This window comes from Gambusia affinis, linkage group LG12 (genome assembly GCF_019740435.1).
Source record: "Gambusia affinis linkage group LG12, SWU_Gaff_1.0, whole genome shotgun sequence".
NCBI lineage: Eukaryota > Metazoa > Chordata > Actinopteri > Cyprinodontiformes > Poeciliidae > Gambusia > Gambusia affinis.
Window position 1 is genome coordinate 4623869 of NC_057879.1, and position 21152 is coordinate 4645020.

The 21152-nt window shown below is 43.8% G+C and overlaps 1 protein-coding gene across 6 annotated transcripts in view; it reads right to left on the reverse strand.

Annotated features, from left to right (window-relative positions):
- The window catches only part of LOC122841435 (SH3-containing GRB2-like protein 3-interacting protein 1), a 53220-nt gene that overhangs the window by 6163 nt on the left and 25905 nt on the right, over positions 1-21152 (reverse strand). For 3 of the 6 annotated variants that reach the window (XM_044134734.1, XM_044134731.1, XM_044134733.1), the window contains exons 2-23: positions 19295-19927; positions 14892-14955; positions 14533-14578; positions 14286-14342; positions 13982-14039; positions 12124-12299; positions 12018-12029; positions 11609-11620; positions 11254-11278; positions 10692-10755; positions 9917-9987; positions 9756-9830; positions 9573-9641; positions 8730-9491; positions 6424-6545; positions 6189-6339; positions 5999-6055; positions 5153-5264; positions 4897-5052; positions 1756-1888; positions 1443-1645; positions 640-704 (exon numbers count right to left, since the gene is read on the reverse strand). In XM_044134734.1, coding sequence (XP_043990669.1) covers positions 640-704; positions 1443-1645; positions 1756-1888; positions 4897-5052; positions 5153-5264; positions 5999-6055; positions 6189-6339; positions 6424-6545; positions 8730-9491; positions 9573-9641; positions 9756-9830; positions 9917-9987; positions 10692-10755; positions 11254-11278; positions 11609-11620; positions 12018-12029; positions 12124-12299; positions 13982-14039; positions 14286-14342; positions 14533-14578; positions 14892-14955; positions 19295-19304 — 2500 coding nt within the window. In that variant the 5' untranslated portion in view covers positions 19305-19927. Of the gene's footprint in view, positions 1-639; positions 705-1442; positions 1646-1755; positions 1889-4896; positions 5053-5152; positions 5265-5998; positions 6056-6188; positions 6340-6423; positions 6546-8729; positions 9492-9572; positions 9642-9755; positions 9831-9916; positions 9988-10691; positions 10756-11253; positions 11279-11608; positions 11621-12017; positions 12030-12123; positions 12300-13981; positions 14040-14285; positions 14343-14532; positions 14579-14891; positions 14956-19294; positions 21121-21152 lie in introns of all 6 variants that reach the window. The other 3 variants (XM_044134732.1, XM_044134736.1, XM_044134737.1) reach the window with 3 other exon arrangements.

A 21152-nucleotide genomic window follows, 5' to 3' on the forward strand; every position in this document is an offset into this window, starting at 1 on the left:
GTGAGCGCGTATATCGATGTGAGCAAACGATAATTTGTGGTATTGGTCGTTTATAAGTCGCACTCGATTGGCAGATTTGCGTTTTGTCCTGACATTTCTGCTCCTCGCGTACGGAACACCAACGAGGCCAAAAGGACGTGAAATTTCATGTATCTTTCATACGCAAAACCAACTCCAAACGCATGTAACTGAACCACAGCAGCAGGAGATGACAGATTGTTCTCATCCAATCGCTGTATCACACGGATAAACAAAATCTCAGCCAATAACCCAAACTACACCAGGAAGTGACAGAAATGACAAAACAAAGGTGTAAGATTTAGGAAAAGAAATACATAAAAAAACTCATAACACACTTGGATTTTGCAGTCTGATAATATGCAGTAAACCAAAAGATATGCTTACTTTGTGTACTTCAGGTAACATTTCTACATTTCTTGAGCTACTGTCTGATGTGATCTTCCACTCAACTCACTGAAGAACGGCATGAATTAGAATTTTGTGAGAAATGCTACAGAAAAAGTTCAGGTGCCCTCAGTTTTGTTTTGCTTTTCCAGTGACTGTATTTTTAGGGAAAGATAAAGTGATTTTCAACCAAAAAACAAATGAACAAAAAAAAAAAAAAAAAACAACACTTGCCTCCATTTTCAGATCTTTGAGACAGGCTCTGGATTTTCCACTGAATCGTTTGCTGCTCTGGATTCCTGAATGAATTTTCAAAACAAAACAAAAAAATCATGTTATGTTTAATAGACTCGCGGATTAACCTGCATATTTTCCTCTTTGCGCACTGGACAATAAGAAGGAATGTTAGGTGGCAAAGATGGCAGAAGCCCATCACTCATAGTGTGGCTGAACAATATGGTACAAAAATTCAATCTGAAATCTTTTCATACCAGAAAATATTTTCAAAAATGCCGTTTATTTCAATCACCTCTTCCGTGAGTTGTATGACTATTAGAGCCAGGCTACCAGAATTTTTATTCAATTAAAAAATATAGTCAGAACGATAGCAGGATACGGAGGAAAAAATTGTAAAAGAAGAAAAAGAAAAAATTACAGTAAAGAAAAGTTAATTTAATGAAAAAAAAAAAGCTTGCATAATACCTTTTTCATAAAATTACCACTTACGTAACAACTGAATTCTGATAACTTTACAACTTTAACCTCACAATTAAAACATCTTAGCCTCGCTCTTACATTCAGGCCGACAGCTGACCAGAATTCAAAGTCGAAACAGAATACAAGATGGCCGCCGGCGCTTTGAATTATGGAAACCAAAGGAGTTCATTAGTGAAAACAAAAATCTACATTTTCCCAAAAAAAAATCTCAATCTTCAAAAACCAAAAATGAAATGAATCAGTAAAATTGACTTATTGCCTGAGCCTAATTCGTAGACTGGGTGTGGGTTTAGGGGTTCTGAGGTGCGAGTGACCTTTACCATGTGGCGGGCGGGATCATGGTGTGCAGCCGGGCTATGTCTCCGTTCACCGGAACCACAAAGTGGATGTTGTGTAGCGGCACCGGGGCGGCCATGGCCTCCGCGTTGTATTTGTAGTCTATCCGAAGGTCGGTGTTGACGGAATCCCCCCGCCAGCTCACGGCCATGTTCAGAGGAGTGGACTGGATCCCCTCCGCTGACACCTGGCGGGAAAACACCAAGAGGAGTATGTGAGCTACAGCTCATGTCTTCAAGAAGAGGAATAATGTGAGAGAGTTCTAAAAAAAGAAAAAAAAAAAGAGGCATTTTGTACTTGGTATTTGATCATATCCACGTTGTAGTACGTCGCCTGAGGCTTCTGTTCTGCCACCCTCTTCAGATGGGTCATCAGGTTTGGCATGTTTACCCAGAACTCCTTGACGTCTACACCGTCTGGAGCGGTATCGCTGCGGAGCGACAAGAGCAATGTTCCGCTCAGGCATAAAAGCATCATAAAAGGATAATTCATGTGCACAATTCCTTCCTGTCCACATCAGAGATTAACCACAAGCTGCAACGTGTTTCAGTCGGATTTTATGCGATAGACCAACACAAAGAAGTGCTTAATTAGCTGCGTCTCCATTACAAATGTGTGCAGAAGTTCAATTCATATTGCAGTAATTTTGAAAAAAACAACAACAACACAATTTCGCAATTGCAGTGTTTCCATTAGAGAAGAAACCACGTGTGAATACGTTTGTTCACGCGACAAGTCATTAAAGAGACCCGGCTGTGCCATAAGCCTGTCGTCTTCTTCGTGGTTTCTGCCGGTGGCAACTTCCGGTTGTCGATCACGTGACTTGTGCGATGTGAAAAAAAGTGTTTTGAGAAACAAACCAATTTAAATACGACCAGAAACCCTCCCCCTTCCACCTCCCCGACTTATCCTGGCACAAAACCATTTTATTGAAAAACAGGACTTTTTTTCAAAATGGTTTTGTTTCCATTAGGCGAAAATATTTTTTAAGTGTCGAAACACACGATGACATGGTTAGTGGAAATGCAGCTACCGTGAATGCATCGCTTTGTTTTGCAAACAAAAATCTGAAAAGTGTGGCGTGCGTATGTATTCTGTCCGGTTGAAACAAAGAGTTTAGAGTCTGCCTCTACTAGTTTCTATTGAATGACATTTATTGTCCATCCTTTGTTTTTCAGTTCAGCTATCAGGCTGTGCAGCAGATTCTCTTAATTTCAGATCCGGACTTTGACTTTGTCCATCTTCAGCTCTTACTCTGGTTCTGCTCTGCCTCTCCAGAACCAGAACCAATCATGGACAAACAGCATTCAGCTTCTGTGCACCACCGACCTGGAACAAATATCCCAGGAGTAAAGAATAACTAGAAAATTCCTGAAGAAATTTAACTGGGGCCTGCCAAAGTGTGCCCGTCGGTTTGGACCCAGCGTTGTGATGCTAAGAATTAGCATCAATGCTAAAGAAAGCTGCAATGTAATCAATAGCATGTGGAGAATCACAAGAATGTTAAGTAAGCTGGACATGCAACATTCAGTATGATAAAGTAAGTGTATTAGCTAAAATGAGCAAATATGCTAATGTAAGCATAAATACTTTCAGTAGCATGTGGGGTATCATTAGAATGTTTACTGTCATTTACTTACTCCATTAAGTATACTAAACATGGCTAATAAGTCTGAAAAATAGAAAATAGCTTATTTAAGCTAAAAGGCTAATGCTAATGAACTGCCTTGCTGCGCAAGGCAGTTCTAATCGGATAAACAGATAATGCAGAATGATATCATTGCACCGCCTCCGGCGGTGCACTGTCCAGAGGGGCATATTGAGGCTTTTATTTTGAAATTTGCAGTAAGCTTCATATTAAATGCCCACACTAATCCAGTGTCTAAGAGTGCTTTGGATAAACCAATCACGTCAAGCAAAAATGAGCAAATATATGATGTAAAAATTGCCAAAGCTTTTATTTTGAAATTTTTGTTAAGCTTCATTTGAAAGGGTCAAAGTCATCCCATGTGTAACAGTCATTGGATTAAATCAGTCATATAACGCTCAAAAAAGCAATGACCTGATGTAAAAAATTTCAAGGGCTTTTATTTTGAAATTTTCAGTAAGCTTCATTTCAAAGGGCCAAACTCATCCCATGTGTAACAGTGACAGGGTTAAATGAGTTATATACAGCCCATAGCAGCAAGTTGTTCTAAAGGCCAGCTCAGTCCTCCTCTGTTTTAACTGAACTAGTTCGAACTACAGTGATGCGTATTTGTAGTCCTCAGCAGCTCTCCCTGCTCTGGGTTCCGTTGCCATGGTAAATAATCCTCTCTGCCAGCTGTGAGTGAGACATCCAGGGGGAGACAATTCTCTGTTTGAGCCAGCCAGTTTGACTAAAAAAAGCATTGCAAACAACTGTTTCCCGTTAGAACCGTAATACATATTCGAAAACCGTTTGAAGCATATGAGAGGGCTATTTGTCGTCTCACATAGTCCGCCATTCATATCTCTACCTCACTCACAGTATTAACAGCGATGAGATAAAAAAGTGTGTGCCAAGGTCTGAAATTTTTCAGAAATACATGGAAGTGAATCAGTGAGATCTGTCTGCTACCCTGGCGCATGACTTTGCTCTGAAGCACCTGGAGAAAACTGTAAGCGCTAGATAATTTTTAAAACATTTGACCGGAGCAGGCATCAATGTCATGACCAAGTTTGATACCAATCATGCAATATTTGTGGCGTGAGGCGAGTTAAAAATGATTTGGGGTCGAAATTTCACTCTGACTCTCACTCTAGCGGATGACCTTCACACTCTGATTTTTCCAAAATCTAAAACTTTAGGTCGCTTAGAAAGAAGTTGTGGACAAACCATAATACATATTGACGTGCTGTCTTCACTTTAAAAGAGATCACGGACGTAAAAATGAAGTTTGAATGGCGTTTCTACATAAAGTTATGACACAGAAAATCCTCAAAAATAGGGTATTTTCAGGATTTACTGGTTGCCTCGCCCTTGACGAAGAGTTGCACCTGGTGAGCTCGTTAGTGATTTTGGGGTCGTTTTTGCTTTTTACGCCGCCATGGTAACTCCAAATCCCACCAAAAGTAATAGCTCAATGCCGGGTTCGAGACGCTTGATACCACTTTTGTGGGTGGGCTCGCAGCGGTACGAGCCGCATTAACGGAGACGGAAGAAAAATAAATAATAAAGAGGCATTCTATTGGGTGTAGAACAATAGGTGCCTGCCATGCAATGCATGGAGGCAGTGACTGACTTGCTTCGCAAGTCAGTCACTGCTCTCCTTATGCATTGCTATGGGCAGGCCCCAACAATCAAACTACAAGATTCACAACACCTTTGCACAGGAATGTAGCCCCAAATCTTAGCGTGAACTGGATTTTATGGCCCAGAAAAAAAAAAAAAGGTAACTTCACTGGGTCGAAGCTCACCAGCAGAGCAGCTGTGGATTGGGCAGGACTTGCTCCAGGCGGCTGTAGTTACTGATGACGAAGGTGAGGACGGGTTGAGTCGGGTGGCAAGCGAAGTGCCGGGTTATACCTGCAGGGAAGGAGAGGACCATCTCCCCGGTGATCTTCACCGCACATCTGCAGCAGACAGAGAAGGCAACACTTCCAAGATACGCAAAGCGAACTGTGAAATATCAGTCACACTGAGAGAATTATTGTTTGTTGTTTTTTTGTTTACTTGCTGGGGTCAGCGCCTTTGAAATAAGCATTGATGGTTTCGGTGAAAGCAGCAGCGACCGGGAGGGTGTCCTGGGGCCCCATGGTGAGCGGGCTGGGCCCTCTAGAGCAGCCTGTTCAGGACATAAAACCAAAAGACAGCCGTAAGAAGTCTCCTAATGCGGCTGTTTGCTGCAATAAATTTGTGAAAGGGATCAACAAAAGATAACAGGTGAAGATTAAACCAAACTATACACGGTGTTGCTCAGAAGTTTACTTACACTCATCATGATTCATTTGGGATTTTAATAATAATACAGCTCAGCTTTTCCTCTGAGATGCAGCTTCCAAGCTTCCACCCTCACAGAGCAGCGCTCAACCACTCAGCTCCTTCAGACTAGCCAGCAGCAATTAGCAAACATCTGGTAGAGCTGCACATCTACTGAGCTCATTATAGAGGCTACTTCTTAATGCTAAGCTGGTAAAAACGCTGTTAAGGGTTTAATAGAGGATGTCATAACATCACCATGTTGTGATGACTTGGGAAAACATTTTTTTAACAAACAGTTTGAATAGTTTTAAAAATTTGAGTTCAGAGTGAGTTTTTGGTAATCCTCACTCTAACTATACATGTAGGCTTAACTTTATCCATTCAACACTAATATTCAGCTTTAGTAGGGGTCCCGATCATCAATCTTTAAAATTAGAAATTCATGATGAGTGTTGGTGAACTTGGGACCAGCACTGCACATCCATACGACTCAAGGATCTGGCTGAGTAGGAGATGGGATGGGCAGCAAGAACATGAGGAAGAGCTTTCTTCGTGTTCATGTGCTGCTGCTTGCTGCTGCTCTGCGGAGCGACTCACCTTCAAAAGCTAAATAAAACCTGCCGTGGTCAAACCAAACCAGAGGCTGCGAGGCCTCTGGGTGGGGCGGAGACATGAGGAGGAGAGAGTCATGAGACGGACAAGACAGTGAGGCAAGGACACGACGACAAGAGGCAAGACGGCGTGTGGACGTGAAGCCGCGGCGAGGCGCACGCGGCAGCCTCCGTACCTGCGGTGGGCATGCTGAGGTCCCGTCCTAAGGTGGGAGTGGACGCCGCGCTGTGCGAGGTGACGGAGGACAGGGAGGAGGAGCTCTCGGCGCGGGCCAGGGGGGCAAAAGGCGGAGGGCTTCCTGAAACCGGGGGGCTGAAAGGCCGACTCTGAGAAAGAGAACGGAGCTTCGTTTGGTCTCGACGCTGAAAACTGAGAGGTTCCAGAGTGAAGCTGGGAGTTTGTCTACGCACCAGGTCTGTGATTGGCTTCCCCGGGGGCAGCTTCGGTCGCGAGGATGGACGGGGAGGAGGGGGAGGAGGCACCGGGCTCCCCCGGGACTGAGGCGTGGCAGGGCGGGCTGGAGACGAGGGGCCTGCAGGGGGCACCAGAGTCTGGGTGACACTTTATTTCATGTCAGAGTCAACGATCAAGTGATCCAAGGTTTACAAACTTCTAAATCTACAGAAATCCTACCTCATAAGAAAAACACACAAAGAAAGTGGTTTTTATTTCAATGATGCTATTGTCATAGAGAATGAACCATGTTTACTGTAACTAGCTGTGTCTTGCTGTCAGCACACTTTTAAGAGATCTTGGATCTCAAGGAGTTTTATCCTGTTAGATAGAGGTCAAAAATCTTTTCATTAAAGGGGCGGTATCATGTAACATCGTCAGTAATAATAATGTTATTCCATCACCAAAAACGTACGTAAAGTGTTGCTTTGATTCTTTAATGCATGTTTGAGAAATCCTTTAATCTCCCAGGGCAACCAATCAGCTGTGGAAAACACCTGGGTGGACCTAGCCCCGCCTTCAAGGCTCAGCTTTTCCTCTGAGATGCAGCTTCCAAGCTTCCACCCTCACAGAGCAGCCCTCAACCACCCAGTTCCTTCAGACTAGCCAGAAGCAATTAGCAAACATCTGGTAGAGCTGCACATCTACTGAGCTCATTATAGGAGCTACTTCTTAGTGCAATGCTGGTAAAAACGCTGTTAAAGGTTTAATAGAGGAGCCATGTTGTGATGACTTCCTGAAGGCGGAGCTTCAGAAATAGCAGGAATTTTTAAAGGGACTGAGGCCCAATTTTAAGGTGTTAAATTACAAAGTCATATTTGTATGACTTTGGGATGTGCTGTGGTGTCGCAGGGGTTAAGCACAACCCACATAAGGAGGCCTTAGTCCTCGACGCGGCCGTCGCAGGTTCGATTACCGGCCTGGTGACCTTTGACGCATGTCTTCCCTCTTCTCTCATTACCCACTTTCCTGTCAATTAACTATTAAATAAAGGCCACTAGAGCCAATAAAACCTTAAAAAAAAAAAAAAAAAAGTATTTGTATGACCTTATAGTCATACAAATATGACTTTATAGTACTATAAAGGAGCACTATGTGCCTGGAAAACACATAATACCCCTTTACACAATCTGAAGCCAAAATGGAAAATCTGTGTGAATCAACACCAATTACACTGACGTTGCTAATACTTAAAAATATTTTATTTACTGATCATCGTCATTGGTTGACCAGAACAAAAGCAGGAGTTCCTGCAGTTTGATGGACTAAAGCCTGAGCGTTAATACAACACCAAAACAGAAAGACATCAGCAATGTCCACTCAAAAGTTCAACCCTAAGATCCTAAATATTTACAGTCCAGTTCCGTTTTTGATTTCTTCTCACTGGATTCCATTTAGCTCTTTCGAAGACTTGAATGCTCTATTCCACATAATAAAACATTTTACTTTACAGATTTTAACTGAGAAACAACTTCAGTCATTTCAGAGTTATTCTCTGCACCTTTGAGGCAGTGTGTTCACTCTTTTATTTCAGTGAATTCAAATAAATTCTGATCTCATCCTTTGAACACGTTTTGCAAAATCGACGACTTTTTAAAAATATCGTACCAAGTGATAAACATTTTAATGATTTTACATAAATTATCCTCTAAAGGGGCAGTATTATGTATTTTCCAGGCATTTAGTGCCATCTTATAGCACACTCTAATAACTGTTATTTTCAGTTGTTATAAAAATGTTGTATATATCAAATATGACTTAGCAACTTAACACATTAAAATTGGGCTTATGTCTCTTTAAGAAGCTCCTGCTCTTTCTGAAACTCCTCCTTCAGGAAGTCATCAGAACAATGCTTCGCCATTAAGCCTTTTAAATAGTTTTTACTGGCGTTTCACTGAGAAGTAGTTTGTATGAGTTCTACTAGGTGTTTGCTGATTTACTAATTGCTGCTGGCTAGTCTGAAGGAGCTGCGGGGTGAGGGGGGCCTGCTTTGTGAGTCGGCATCTCCAAGGAGGAGCTTCGTGGAAAAGGCAGAGCTCGGTTAGATCAAGCGTTTAGGCGCATGTGAATGGCTGCCACAGGAGGTTAAAGGATTTCTTAAACATGCATGAAAGAGTCAAAGCAACAGTCCAGGTATCATTTTGATGAGAGACCAACATTAAACAATGGTGTAAGGGTTAAAAAAGTCAACCTTACACAACACTGCCTCTTTAAATTCACCTGAAGGTGGGCTTCATATTTACAAAGAGAGCAGGACACTCACTGCTGCCAGAGTAGGGCCCAGGGGAAGACATGATGGACCGGTACGCAGATGGAGGAAGAGGAGGCGGCGTTCCCCTGAAGCTGGGTGTCAGCTCTCTGGGAGAGCCTGTCACTTCTGGAACTTCATCTCTCTGGTACGCTCCCTCTGGAGTCCTCTTTCCTCCCAGAGTCCCATAGACTAAAGGAGACGTCACCGCCGCCCGCGGGGACCTCCGCTCTGCTGGCAGAGGGGGGACGGGGCTGATGGGAGCAGGGGCGCAGGCGTATCCTGCGAACTGCAGAACCTCCTCATCGTCTCCTTCCTCTTCGAGGAAAGCAGGAGGAGACTCGGAAGGGGAGAAGTCGGGAGGTAAGGGGGGAGCTGGCTCATCTGGGGGCGGAGGGCCAAGAAAGATGGAGGGGGGCGAGTCTAGTGGAGTGATAGGAGGAGCGGAGCCGGGGGAAAAGCATGGCGGAGAAGGAGGGGGCTCGTTGGGGGGCGGTCCCGGCGAGAGGCCGGGCGTGGAAGGCGTGGAAGTGGGCGTGTCCGGGGCAGGAGAGTCCGGCGGTGGCGGGGGAGCCGGCTCGTCGGGGGGTGGAGGTCGGTCATCCATGAACGTGACCCATCTTGGAGACGGCGCATCCTCCCTCGTTCTGGGACTGTCGGCGGGGCCGAACACGTCGTCCAGGTCGGGGCCCGGTATCCCCCGATATGAGGCCGGTGACAGGACGTTCAGGTAGATGGGGGCGGAGCTCCGTGCCGCCCTGCCGTTGGGCAGATCAGCTGTAAGATCAAGTTGGAACAGTAGCCGTTAAATCACAGTGCGAGACCCACAGCCACTGATGAATTCAGAAGGAAATTTACCTGCCAGGTCTGATGGAAAGCCGTAACGACCTCTGGAGGGGAAGTTTTTCGGAGGAAGCGGTGGAGGAGCTGCAACAGAGACAGTTCAGCATCACCGAACACACACACACGCCCACGCCCACACACACACACACACATTGGATCAGTTGGATTTACTGGCACAATAAAGGTCAGCCTACTCACCTCCTGTTGGAAAACTTCGGCTCAGCTGGGATTCTGAACACGGTCTGGGTTCTCCCCATGCATCGCTACGGATTACTGACAGTGCCGCAACAAATAATAAGACAGAGTTGAGCAGGAAACACAACATACAGGAAGTTATGGCTAATTAGTGGAAGACTGACCGTCATATCTGGCATATCTGCTGTCTGAAGGAAGCCTGAACAAAGCAGGAACGTTCTGCGGCGCAGTGGCGCTGCAAGAGAAAACACATTCGTCTGAAACAGTGCCAGCTTTCATCTGAGCCAACATAGTTCCAGTTCTGGGTCAGTTTGGACGTTACATCAACATATGTGTTCTTCTTGACTGAATACTGCTGAACTATGTTCTCACCAATAAAATTTATGAGATTATGTACTTTTAAGTATTTCTATGAACTTTCTCTGAAATGATCTGGTACTTTCTTTGAAATTGCATTCAGCTAGCTAACTAAGCTAGCTAGCTATGTAAAATACATAGCTATCTAAACTGGATAGCCAGCTAACTTAATATCTATATAGATAGCTAGAAAACTACACAACTTGATAGCTAGGTAAATAACCAGAATGGTGCTTGCTTGATAGATAGCTACATAGCTAGCTAACGTGATAGCTATATAGAAAGCTAGTTATCTAGATGGCTAAATGATAGCTAGGTAGATTCGTGGAACATGGTGAGATCTCACAAATGGCTGGTAATTTACAGCAAGGTCCTGGGAAAGGACCAAAGAATTTCAAGGTGAGTTAACCGAAAGAAGTTGCATGAATGAACTAAATTTCCAAACCTCTCCAGACATGGAAAACAATAAAACATCAACTCAAGACTTGTCCAGACTTTTGAAGCTCATGTAGGAATATTATCTAGAAATGCCAGGGCTTTGATGAAAATATTCACTTGTGAGCTGTTTACAGGATCACAGACCTTGGCATCTCAGATGCATAACTTGGTGTTGGGGTAGAGCGTCGGGGGCGGGCAATCTCTTCACCTATGGCAACAAAAACCATTTAACAAACTAAATAAGAAATTGATAAGATTAACAGAGTGACCAACATGAAGTGTAATAATACGCACTGCCTTCCAAAAAGGTTTCTTTTTTTTTCCCACTTAAAATTGGTGAGAGATTATCCTATCAGATGTTCTTTATCTGTTGTTACTGAAGTTGAGCTGTTTTGTAAAAGATTGTGGCTCTATCAGATTTCGGAGTGAAAGAGGCTGAGTTGAAATGCAAGAAACATTTGAAATTTAGAAAATCAAGTATCGCTTTTCTTCAGCTTCCAAATTATATAGCTCCTTGTGTTGCCCTCTCTCACAAAATACTGATAAATTGCACTGAAGATTCTGTTTTCAAACATTTTCCAGTTAGTTATAATTTTTTTTTTGCAAGGCAGTAAAGGTCAAAACAACGTTCTAATTTGGTAAATAAATAAATAATAAACATAATAATACATAACGATAAAATATTGACGCAAGTTAATGTACTCACATGAGAGGTTTCTTTTCATCATCCCCTGCAAAGTGGAAAAGCAGAGAACAGATGTCAGCAATACAAATCATCTACGGTGCATTCTGATAAATCTAAGAAATAACATCAAAAAATTACTTCTACAGTACAGTACAATCACTCAGTCATGCTTTGAATATAATTGTATTTCTCATTGGCTATCAGAATTTGAAAACATCAGCTTCATTCACTACATTGTTAACTTTTTGAATGCTTCTTGTTCTAAATGATCCTTGAAAATACTCGTCCATTTGCGTAATCTGTGCAATTTCAAAACAACTTAACAGGAGGTCGTCTTTCAGGCCTCCAACCAGCAGGTGGAGCCAGAGAAACTCACCGGACTGCGTCTCTGAGACCAGCAAAAAGGAAGAGAGAACAGACCTGGGTCAGAAAGTGAGTGACAAATCAGTCAACGGGACAAGGACTAAAACTGGACACAACACATCTTCTTTACTTCAACCGCAAAGCCTCCATAATGCAACACCTTGGTCAACGTCGAATCACGCTGCGACGGCCCACTTGGCATGCAGAACCTGAACTGAGACCAGTTCACAGCTTAGTGTGTGTTCCTTTCTTACTTTGCATTATGTAACAAACGTGTGCTTTGCCAGAAAGGTTGAAGTAAAGTTTAAGTAAACAGAAAGAATTAAAAAAAAAAAAGTGGTGGGTTTTAGTGCTAAAAAGGGGCATGTTAAAACAGAATTTACATGCAAAAACAGAGAGACAATGACATTCAAGGAGCTTACCGGACTTCTCCTCTACAAAGGAAAGCAGTGAGTTGACAGAAAGGATGAACACAGTAAGACCCTGAAACTGACGTCATAAAGCAGGACTCTGTCAGTGTCAGCTCACCAGGGAAGGAGAGAGTGCCAGTCCTCCCACGGAGGCTTTCAGCTCGTCCATCGATGGGGGGACGCACCGGGCGCTGTCCGCCACCAGCGGCTTGATCCGGATTTTGAACTTTTTCTTGCTGTCCTCGTCGTCGTCAGAGTCGCTGGAGGAGAAGAATTGCTTTTCTTTGGAAGCAGGTGAACGCTTGTCAAGGGCAAAGTGTGATGAATTCAACCTGAAACTGCTCTCACTGTCTGTTTGTAAGCCTAGAAAGTCCGGTTTGTTTGTTGAGGTGTGAATGCCCAATCGAAATCTGACTCGGACCTAAAAAGGTGAACTCTGGTCCACCTAAAAATGTAGGTCTGGGTTCGGTTCAATTGAAGGTAACTCTGCTATGCTTTGAATGCCGATGTGAATTACAAGCAGACCGGTATTCTGGGTAAATACAACCAAAACACACGGGAGATAGAGCTAATGGGAGAAATGAAATCCTACAACCACTAAAATCTAACACTATCCCACTTTCGTTTACATTTTGGGACAAAGGAAGTTGAACTCATGTCGTCGTCTTCTTCTTCGTCTCTCTTCCTTTAGTATTTCTTGGTGCAGCACCACCACAGGCCGGCACCAGCTTGTGGTTTGGATTGTTTGACAGTGCATGTGTGAAAGCAAACAGCACCAGCTGAAAATGTAGCAAATGTTACAATTTTGGTCCCAGATCGAACCGAGTCATCTGGACTATCAGGTGTGAAAGCACCCTTAGTGAAAACGGGGAAGAACAGAAGACGTAGTATTGCACCTGCTCTGGTTCTACATCGTCCTGCATGACAAGGTCTCAAAGGACCGGCCCGTGTCTGTGCCCACTGATCATACAAGATGAAGGGATGAGCTCGAATTAGCCGAAAAGGCTGAAGTGAAGCAGAAATCTCTACAGGCCAAAACCTTTAAACATTTTCCTGAAAACCTGCCGAAAAAAATTATTTAAGCAGAAGAAGTAGTAAAAAGTACGGTTTGAGATGTTCAAAGTTAGCATGGAAGAGTTTTCCTCGTACTGTGTCTGTCCTATAAGAGTTTGACAGAGACGTAAAGAGTTAATTTTCCTACTCTCAGAAAGTCGAGCTATAAAAAATTAAGTTGCAACAAGAGTCTGTCCCAGCTTCCCATCGGATTGTTTTTTGAAGCCAATTTTAACCCCCCAGTGGGCCAAAAGAAGCAGCTTCATCATCCATCGCTGGTACCTGGATCTCACGTGTGCGTCAGATTAATGGCCGTACCAGAAACACGCAAATACAAAGGTTCTGCCTTTGAATCTAGAAAAATGTGCAGAATGGCATTCAAATTTTTTAACGTGTCACAATCTCTCCTTGTTAAAGGTGAGGCAGCTGTTGTTCTCAACAACCTCTGCCACGAAATTGATATTCTGGTCAAAACCATCATAAAAACAGGGATTTAAAAAAAATTTAAACTAATAAAAGATGTTTAAAAAGTACTTGGCATTCTCTCAACATCGTATAAGTAGATATATACTGTAATATAAGCTCTTCAAGGATTCTAGGTGATTTAAAAGCTTCCTGAAATCTGCTGAAAAAGCTGAACGTTACAACAGCTGAGTGGGTGAAGTAGAACGGAGGACATTGAAGGAGTGACTAAAGAGTTGCAGAATGATCACAGCATTCTCCCGCCATAATGCTCAAACAAAGGTCTGTTTAGCAACTGCAGAGACAAACATACGGGGACGGCGGGGCGGGAACGACCATCGATTGGTCTCGTTTGATGCTAAAAGGCACTCAGCTGAAGAGTCACTCCACTAAACAAGTCAATAGCATCGCAAGCGACAATGTTCCTAGAGTGCCGCTTCCTCGTCTTGCTGAAAGGATATCATCCTCTCCCTCACCGGGCCGCAGGCTGAAACCCTCCTCGTCGACGTCAGGTGAGGCCTGCGAGAGAGAGAACGGGGCGGTAGAGGCAGAGTGAGGCGCTATTGCAAACGGAGGTTTGGCTACACGGATGTCTTGCCCGAGACGTTCAGCTCGCTGGCCGAGCTCCAAAACATTCAGCCGCAACTCTCTTCAGACAGCGTATTTAAAAGCCCGATTCACGCAACACGAACGCCGGGACCGTTTCATCCCAGAGCTATTGCTTCAGAGCAGCAGAGGATTCTGGGTAGACAAACGAGGACTTACATATCTGTCCCAGTCGATTTCCCCGTAGAAACCGTTAGGAGCTCCATTGGCCTTTTTCTGAAAGAAAAGCAATGTTGGTTATTTGAAAAACTACTCTCGAGGTGAATGGAAAACAGGTGAAGCAACATCTGCTACCAACTTCTTTACACCTCTTTACAAATAAAAAAATTTAAGAATCTGACTTTTTCATTTTTTATTTATTTTTTTGTTTATGGCCACAAACATAGGAAGCATTCTTTGTACATACTTTTCCTTTCTTTCTGCTTTCGCTTCCCTCTTTGTCTGGTGAGCTCCTGTTTAAAATATGACAGGTTAAGTTACACTGGAGAAAAACATTCAAACCTGCTAAAGTGAGTGCTTTGTAAATAACGTCTGACTTTGACAGATTACAAAATGATCCTCGCGTTGCAAAAACATTTTCTCTGAAATATTTCGTTGTGTTGTGTATTAGCATATTGAAGTTTAGCAAACGCTTCTATACAAGGATGTTGGATGTTGTCTAAAAAGTTCCTCAGTTTGTCATTTTTGCTTCGTTCTCTAAGTTATCAGGCTGCCTTTAGAGAGTGGCCCTGCAGCATAAACATGGAGGCATCAGAGCGAACTCACGTTGCATCCGTGTCCTTGTCTTTCTTCCGTAAGCCCAGGGCTTTCCTGGTTCGTTTTTTCAGTCCTGATGCAGGAAACGGAGAGGAACGTCATCATAAATATTATTTACAGCTTGAGTGCCTTATATTCAGTCAATTGCCTTGTCAATAAAAAGCTACTCGACAGCAAATAAACAGGATTAACAGTGGAGTAAGCCTTGGAGGAATGTCATTTTCCAGAAAAACATTTTTAAAAAAGAGAAAATGCACAGTTGGCAATATGTCTGTTTAAATGAAGATATCGACTTGGAACAAACTCGTTGCTGTGTGGAGAAAGCTGCAGCACAGACTGAAATGGCAATGGTCCAATTACACTACCTTATTTCCTACGTAAAACAGAAAGACAGCTGACGCTAAGGTCAAGTAAGGGTTCACTAGAGGTGCTCAAGGAATGAGAGAGGAGCAATGATGCAAATCCAGATTTCCGTAGCCTCTTCAGCCAAACGTTTCAGTCACAATCCTTCAAACACGAGCCGCCTCTGAGCTCTGTCTGACCATTCATACATCACATTACTCCATGCTTTAAAAAATAAAGGGCTGGCAATGCAGGATGTGACCGGAGGATTCATGTGACATCAACGTCGACGCTATGCATAAAACCTGGTGGATGAATTTACTGCAGCAATCCTGGTGTTGGTTGAGTAAACGCTTCAAATTTAAATCATCAATTCTTCCTCACTTGGTGCATCAGAGGCGTAACAGAGGAGGGCTGACTTCTACTATTCAACTGGCCCTTTATTCAACTGGCCCTTTCAGAAAACACATGGAGACGGGGAAAAAAATTTCGCTGAAACTTGGGGGTGGAGGAGTCGTTCCTACACAGTTGCTCTGGAATGAACTGCCTCTGCAAACGAGGCAGGAAACCTCACTTTTACTAACTGGCTTTTGAATCAGTGGGTGATGGGACTTATTGTTTTTAAATTACGTTATGGTTAATGGGCCTATGTTGTACAGCGCTTTGGTCAGCCAAGCGTTATTTTAAAGTTTTATAAATACAGTATGGTATGGTATTACATGGTATGGCATGGTAAAGGATAGTACAGTATGTTACATTATGGCAGTGGTTCCCAAAGTGTGGGGCGTGCCCCCTGGCGGGGGCGCCGTGCTATTGCAGGGGAGGCGCGGGAAGCGGCGTGGATGAATGGAAAAAAATAAAAGTTACATTAAAGTGTTTCACTGTAAAGCTGGTTTGTAGTGTGTTTTGTTCCAACCTGAAGTGTGAAATAAACTTCAGTGGTTTATGTGTGTATAGGTTTGTGGTTGAACGATGTGTGTGCCCAGCTGATTCTTTTTTTGGGGGGCGGGGGGGATTTCATTGTAATTCATAGGGGGGCCCAGAAAGTCTTAGGGAACCACTGCGTTATGGCATGGTGTGCGTGTGGTGCGGCGGGGGATGGTATGGTGTGGTGTGACATTTATTTTATCAGATTAGTGCCACAAACATCTCACCCCGTGAACCTCATCTCAATAGTAAACACACGACACTTTACGAGATTGGTTTTTCAGCACTATTGTTCAACACAACGGTGAGAGTAGCTGAATACACAGATATGCAGATCACTCTTTGTATTCCAGCAAGATTTGGTTTGGTAACCCGTTTTTAGAGGATCGCCTGAGGAGAAGCTCATTAAACGTTAAGAATCTATAAATGCACTTGAGTAAGGGTCTCCTTTAAGCCAGTTTGGATGAGATTTAAGACAAACTTTCTTTACAGATTACATACTCTGCTTCTTTTTTTTTTTTTGCAACGTCTTGTCTCAGTACATTTTAGATTTGACGCTTAATTTTATTGTAAAATTGTTAATATTTGATTTGGTTTTATTGGCTTTTCTTTCATAGACGGAAGTTCTGGGAATGATGAAACGTAATGCTTTAGGTTCACTTTGAACTGAACAGCACACACTAAACACTGATTATTTCATCAACAAATGGCTTTATGTTAAATGCGAATGACAACATTTCCTACATTAACCTTTCAATTCATGCTGCTTTTGCTTTTTGCAGACGCAGCCAAAACAAAAAGTAAGTTGAAACTTGTTGAGCGTTGAAACTTGTTGAGCAGTGAAACTTGCGTTAAGCAGTTTGCTCTACTCTCTGTCTCGGATAAACGAGAACAAACCTCTGACTCACTCACATGCCTGTCTTCAAGGAGTATTGGTTTCCATTTAATAAAAAAAGAGCATTTTAGTTCATCTTTTCTGCATCGTTAACCGATATGATCTTCACTTGAGTCTGAACCTACTGGAGGCAGTAGAGCATCAACCAGCAAGTGTTGCTGCCACAGTTTCCGCAAAGTTTTTTTATGTATATATTCAATTATTCTTCTGTGTTCTTCCTACACAGGCTGTTCACATTGTTTGGCTACTATAAGGAAACTGGGTGCTTTTTTTCACCTCTTACTGCTGTAAATGAGAGACTGTGTTGACGGCATGAGTTTCCTGCTGCCATGTGATTGCACTTTGCACTCTGCTCAGATGAGGTGCTTGTTGTAGAAAATAGAGACTCAAAGCAGCTGAAACACTCGTCTTAAACATTTACAATGTTCAAAGCCAAGTGCTACATTCTTACAGCAGTTTTGTAAGTTTTGTTCGCACATGATTTCACGGAGCTGCTCTGAAATATACGATCAAAGAGTCCTATCAAAGACGAGAGCAAACATCCTAGAACTTCACTGCTAGTGCCCCGCATGAACATATCGTCCGACGTTTCAGAGATGTCCATCACTTATACTACTCAGATAATATAGTATTTAAGATACTTCTTTGTTTTACCAGCGGTGGATATATATCTCTACAAAAGTTCAACTTGATTCCCTCCATCCATCCATTTTTTTTACACCCTTCTTCCCTAAATGGGGTCGGGAGGGTTGCTGGTGTCAATCTCCAGCTGCGTTCCGGGCGAGAGGCAGGGTTCACCCTGGACAGGTCGCCAGTCTGTCGCAGGGCAACACAAAGACATACAAGACAAACAACCATGCACACACACTCACACCTAGGGAGAATTTAGAGAAACCAATTAACCTGACAGTCATGTTTTTGGACTGTGGGAGGAAGCCGGAGAACCCGGAGAGAACCCACCATGCACAGGGAGAACATGCAAACTCCATGCAGAAAGATCCCCGGCCGGGAATCGAACCCAGGACCTTCTTGCTGCAAGGCAACAGCTCTACCAACTGCGCCACTGTGCAGCCCTACTTGATTCCCTAAATAGGATAATTTCCAACCACAGCCCAGCATAGAAGAAAACTGAGCAGCTACCAAACCAACTACTGTTTCTTAGAGGAAAAAATTGATCAGCGGTCATAACTTTGGCATCCACTGTGCTTCTGGCACAGGTTAGAAACAGTTATGATTTAGGTAGTCCTTTTGTGACAAATAAAACCAGACAAGCTCCAAGTTTATTTCAGTAATGCTATGATACAGCTTCTCCCCATCAGCAAAGCCTGTCGCAAATGCTAACGCTACCTAGCATCTCCACAGACGACGGCGGATAAACTCTTTTCCTGTATGATCTTTTCCTGTTTCTCCAGCTTTAGCACATATAGCATCGCATTCATGAGGATGACTGACAGCGCAAAGGCCCTCCTCCTGGGTCTGATTGGTTGTTTTTGGTCGGGAGCTGTCCATTTCTTCTGACGGCGGTTGTAGGTCAGGGAGAATGTGGAAGAGGTTTATCTTTTCACAGATTATCTGTCTGATATTATCCTGTGAACACATGTTAAATAACATGCAGAGAACGTTTCTTTAATAAAACTTTTACATACTGCAGCTTTAAGTCTGCAGTTGTAACTTGAAAAATTGCGGAAAAAGTTCAATACTCTTCCGGGACTCTGCAACAGTGACGAATTTGCAGACGTCTGTGTTGAGTGCGGATTCCCACATGACAAGTGAGCACATCATCATAGCAGGATGACTGCAGGCCTTTTGCTAATATTAGCCACCTTCCATCACCAGGCAGCTGGACGTGCATGGCAAAACTCTCTGCATTTGGCAAACCGGATTATATCCACCTATCAACTAATGTTGACACGCAAACCAGACAGTCTGAAACCGGAGCATCCTGTCTCTCGGTTATCTTCGAGGTGGACGTACCGTCTTAAAACATACAAAACCAGCAGTGCAAAAGGAAACACGTTAAACCTACATTTCACTGCTGCCCTCTCTGTCACACACAGACAATGTCACACTCGCGCACTGCTACAGCCATGGTGCTAAACCGGCCATGCACATACCTCCATCACTCTGCGCAGCACGACAGATCACACCAACGGATTCACTAGCTTTAATGACCCAGCGGGACACCAGAGGGCAAGAGGGGGACGTGGCGAGACCTGCGAGAGGAAGGAGCGCTGCGCAGAACGTTTACCTTGCATCATAGTCGCAGATTTTCATCCTACGTCGCCCTCTGGGGTGCACACGTGGACAGAAGAAGAAGAAGAAGAAGAAGAAAGATCTAGGCGGTCAAATCCAAGCCTGGGCAGGGCATGGCTAATTGTGCACGGCTCATCCCACCTCCCTCCACCGCTGTGAAGCACGGTGTTGATTTCTTCCACCCTCGAGAGGGCCGGGCTCGCACAAGGGAGGCACGACAACAAACGGCGACACACTTGGAGGACCACGAGCAAGAAGACAGACGGAGGGAACAAACACTCCGAATACGGGGGAAAGCAGGAGGAACGGAGGGGAGGGGAGTGTCCTCCCTGAGTGCACTAGGCCCCGGACGCCTGAGCAGCATCGACACACGCCATCTCTGTGAGGGGGTGAAGAGGGGGTGTGGGGCGGTGGGATGCTGAGGAGGAAGAGAGAGCGGTACAGAGAGCTAGATGGGCAGAGAGAGGCAGAGGAAGAGTGGGAAAAGGAGGAGGAAGCTCTGTGATGTCACATGTGCAGTGAGCCAATCCCTGAAAGCACGGTCACATGGCAGGCCGCTGTCCTCTAATGCCTCGGTTAGATAGCGCCGTCTTTCCTTGCCTTGAGCGCACACTCAGCTGCATGCACACTGTGAAAAAAAAAGAAAAAAAGAAAAGATCTCAGCTTGGAGTGGATATTTAAATGTCGACTGAAGAGACGCATCTCTGGCAAAGACAAGGATTTAATTGCAATGTATTAACTTTGTTTAACTTGTAAAATAAAATAGGGAAACAAAAATGCATGGCAAGGGAAAAAATGGCACTTTAAAGCTGCAGTATGTAACTTTTATAAAGTATATGTGTGTATTTGTTCAGACAGTCACCATGTCATGACAGTTTATGAGACAGATAATCTGTGAGAAGATCAATCTCCTCCCTGAGCTGTTACTGCCATCTGATGAAATGCCCAAACAAAAACAGCCAATCAGAGCCAGGAGGAGGGGCTTAGTGCTGCCAATCTTTCTTGTGAACGGGCTGCCAAATGTGCTAATGGCGGAGAAACAACTTATGATTATGGGAAACCTGTTTATCTGCCGTCAGCATGCTAGTTATGCTCATGCTAACTAGAATGAGCATTCACAACAGGCTATGCTAGCTAGAGCATAGCAGAGAGAAAAGTGGGCGTGGAAGGGAGGATGAGCAGCACCCCACAAGATTGTGATTGACAGAGCTAAGACCCACCTCCTGTCTCTGACTGGTTGTTTCCAGTTTGCACTAGGAGAAGATTACACGTCTTATACCAAACTATCACAACGTAGTGACAGTTTCAAAAAATATGTAAAAACATATTCTTTATGAAAGTTGCTTATTGCAGCTTTAACAAATTTAGCGAGTCGATCCTTGTGCCAACTAAACGTCTCTGACATCGATTTGAATAAAGATTGTCCCACGGGTTTCTTTTGTATGAAGCCCAATTGAGGGCAGCCCATACAGGCTCTGGGCTTTGACTAGGCCTAGGACGTTTTGTTTCTTAATTCTGACTCTGTCTTTGGCAGATTTACCAGGATGTTTTGGGACATTTTTATGTTGAAGGGTCCAGTTGTGCTTCAGCTTTGGGTAGTAACTAGTTACATTTACTTGCGGAACTATTAAAAATTCAAGATGACTTGGATTTTCAACTTCAGCTCCAGTTTCCAAGCCCCTGAGTTTCCGCCTCACAGAGCACCCCACCTCCGAGACTCACACACTCAGCTCCTTCAGACTAGCCAGCAGCAATTAGCAAAGACCTGGAGGAGCTCCACATCAGCTGAGCTCACCACACGAACTTCTTCTCAGGGAAACACTGCAAAAAACGATGTTAAAGGGTTAATAGAG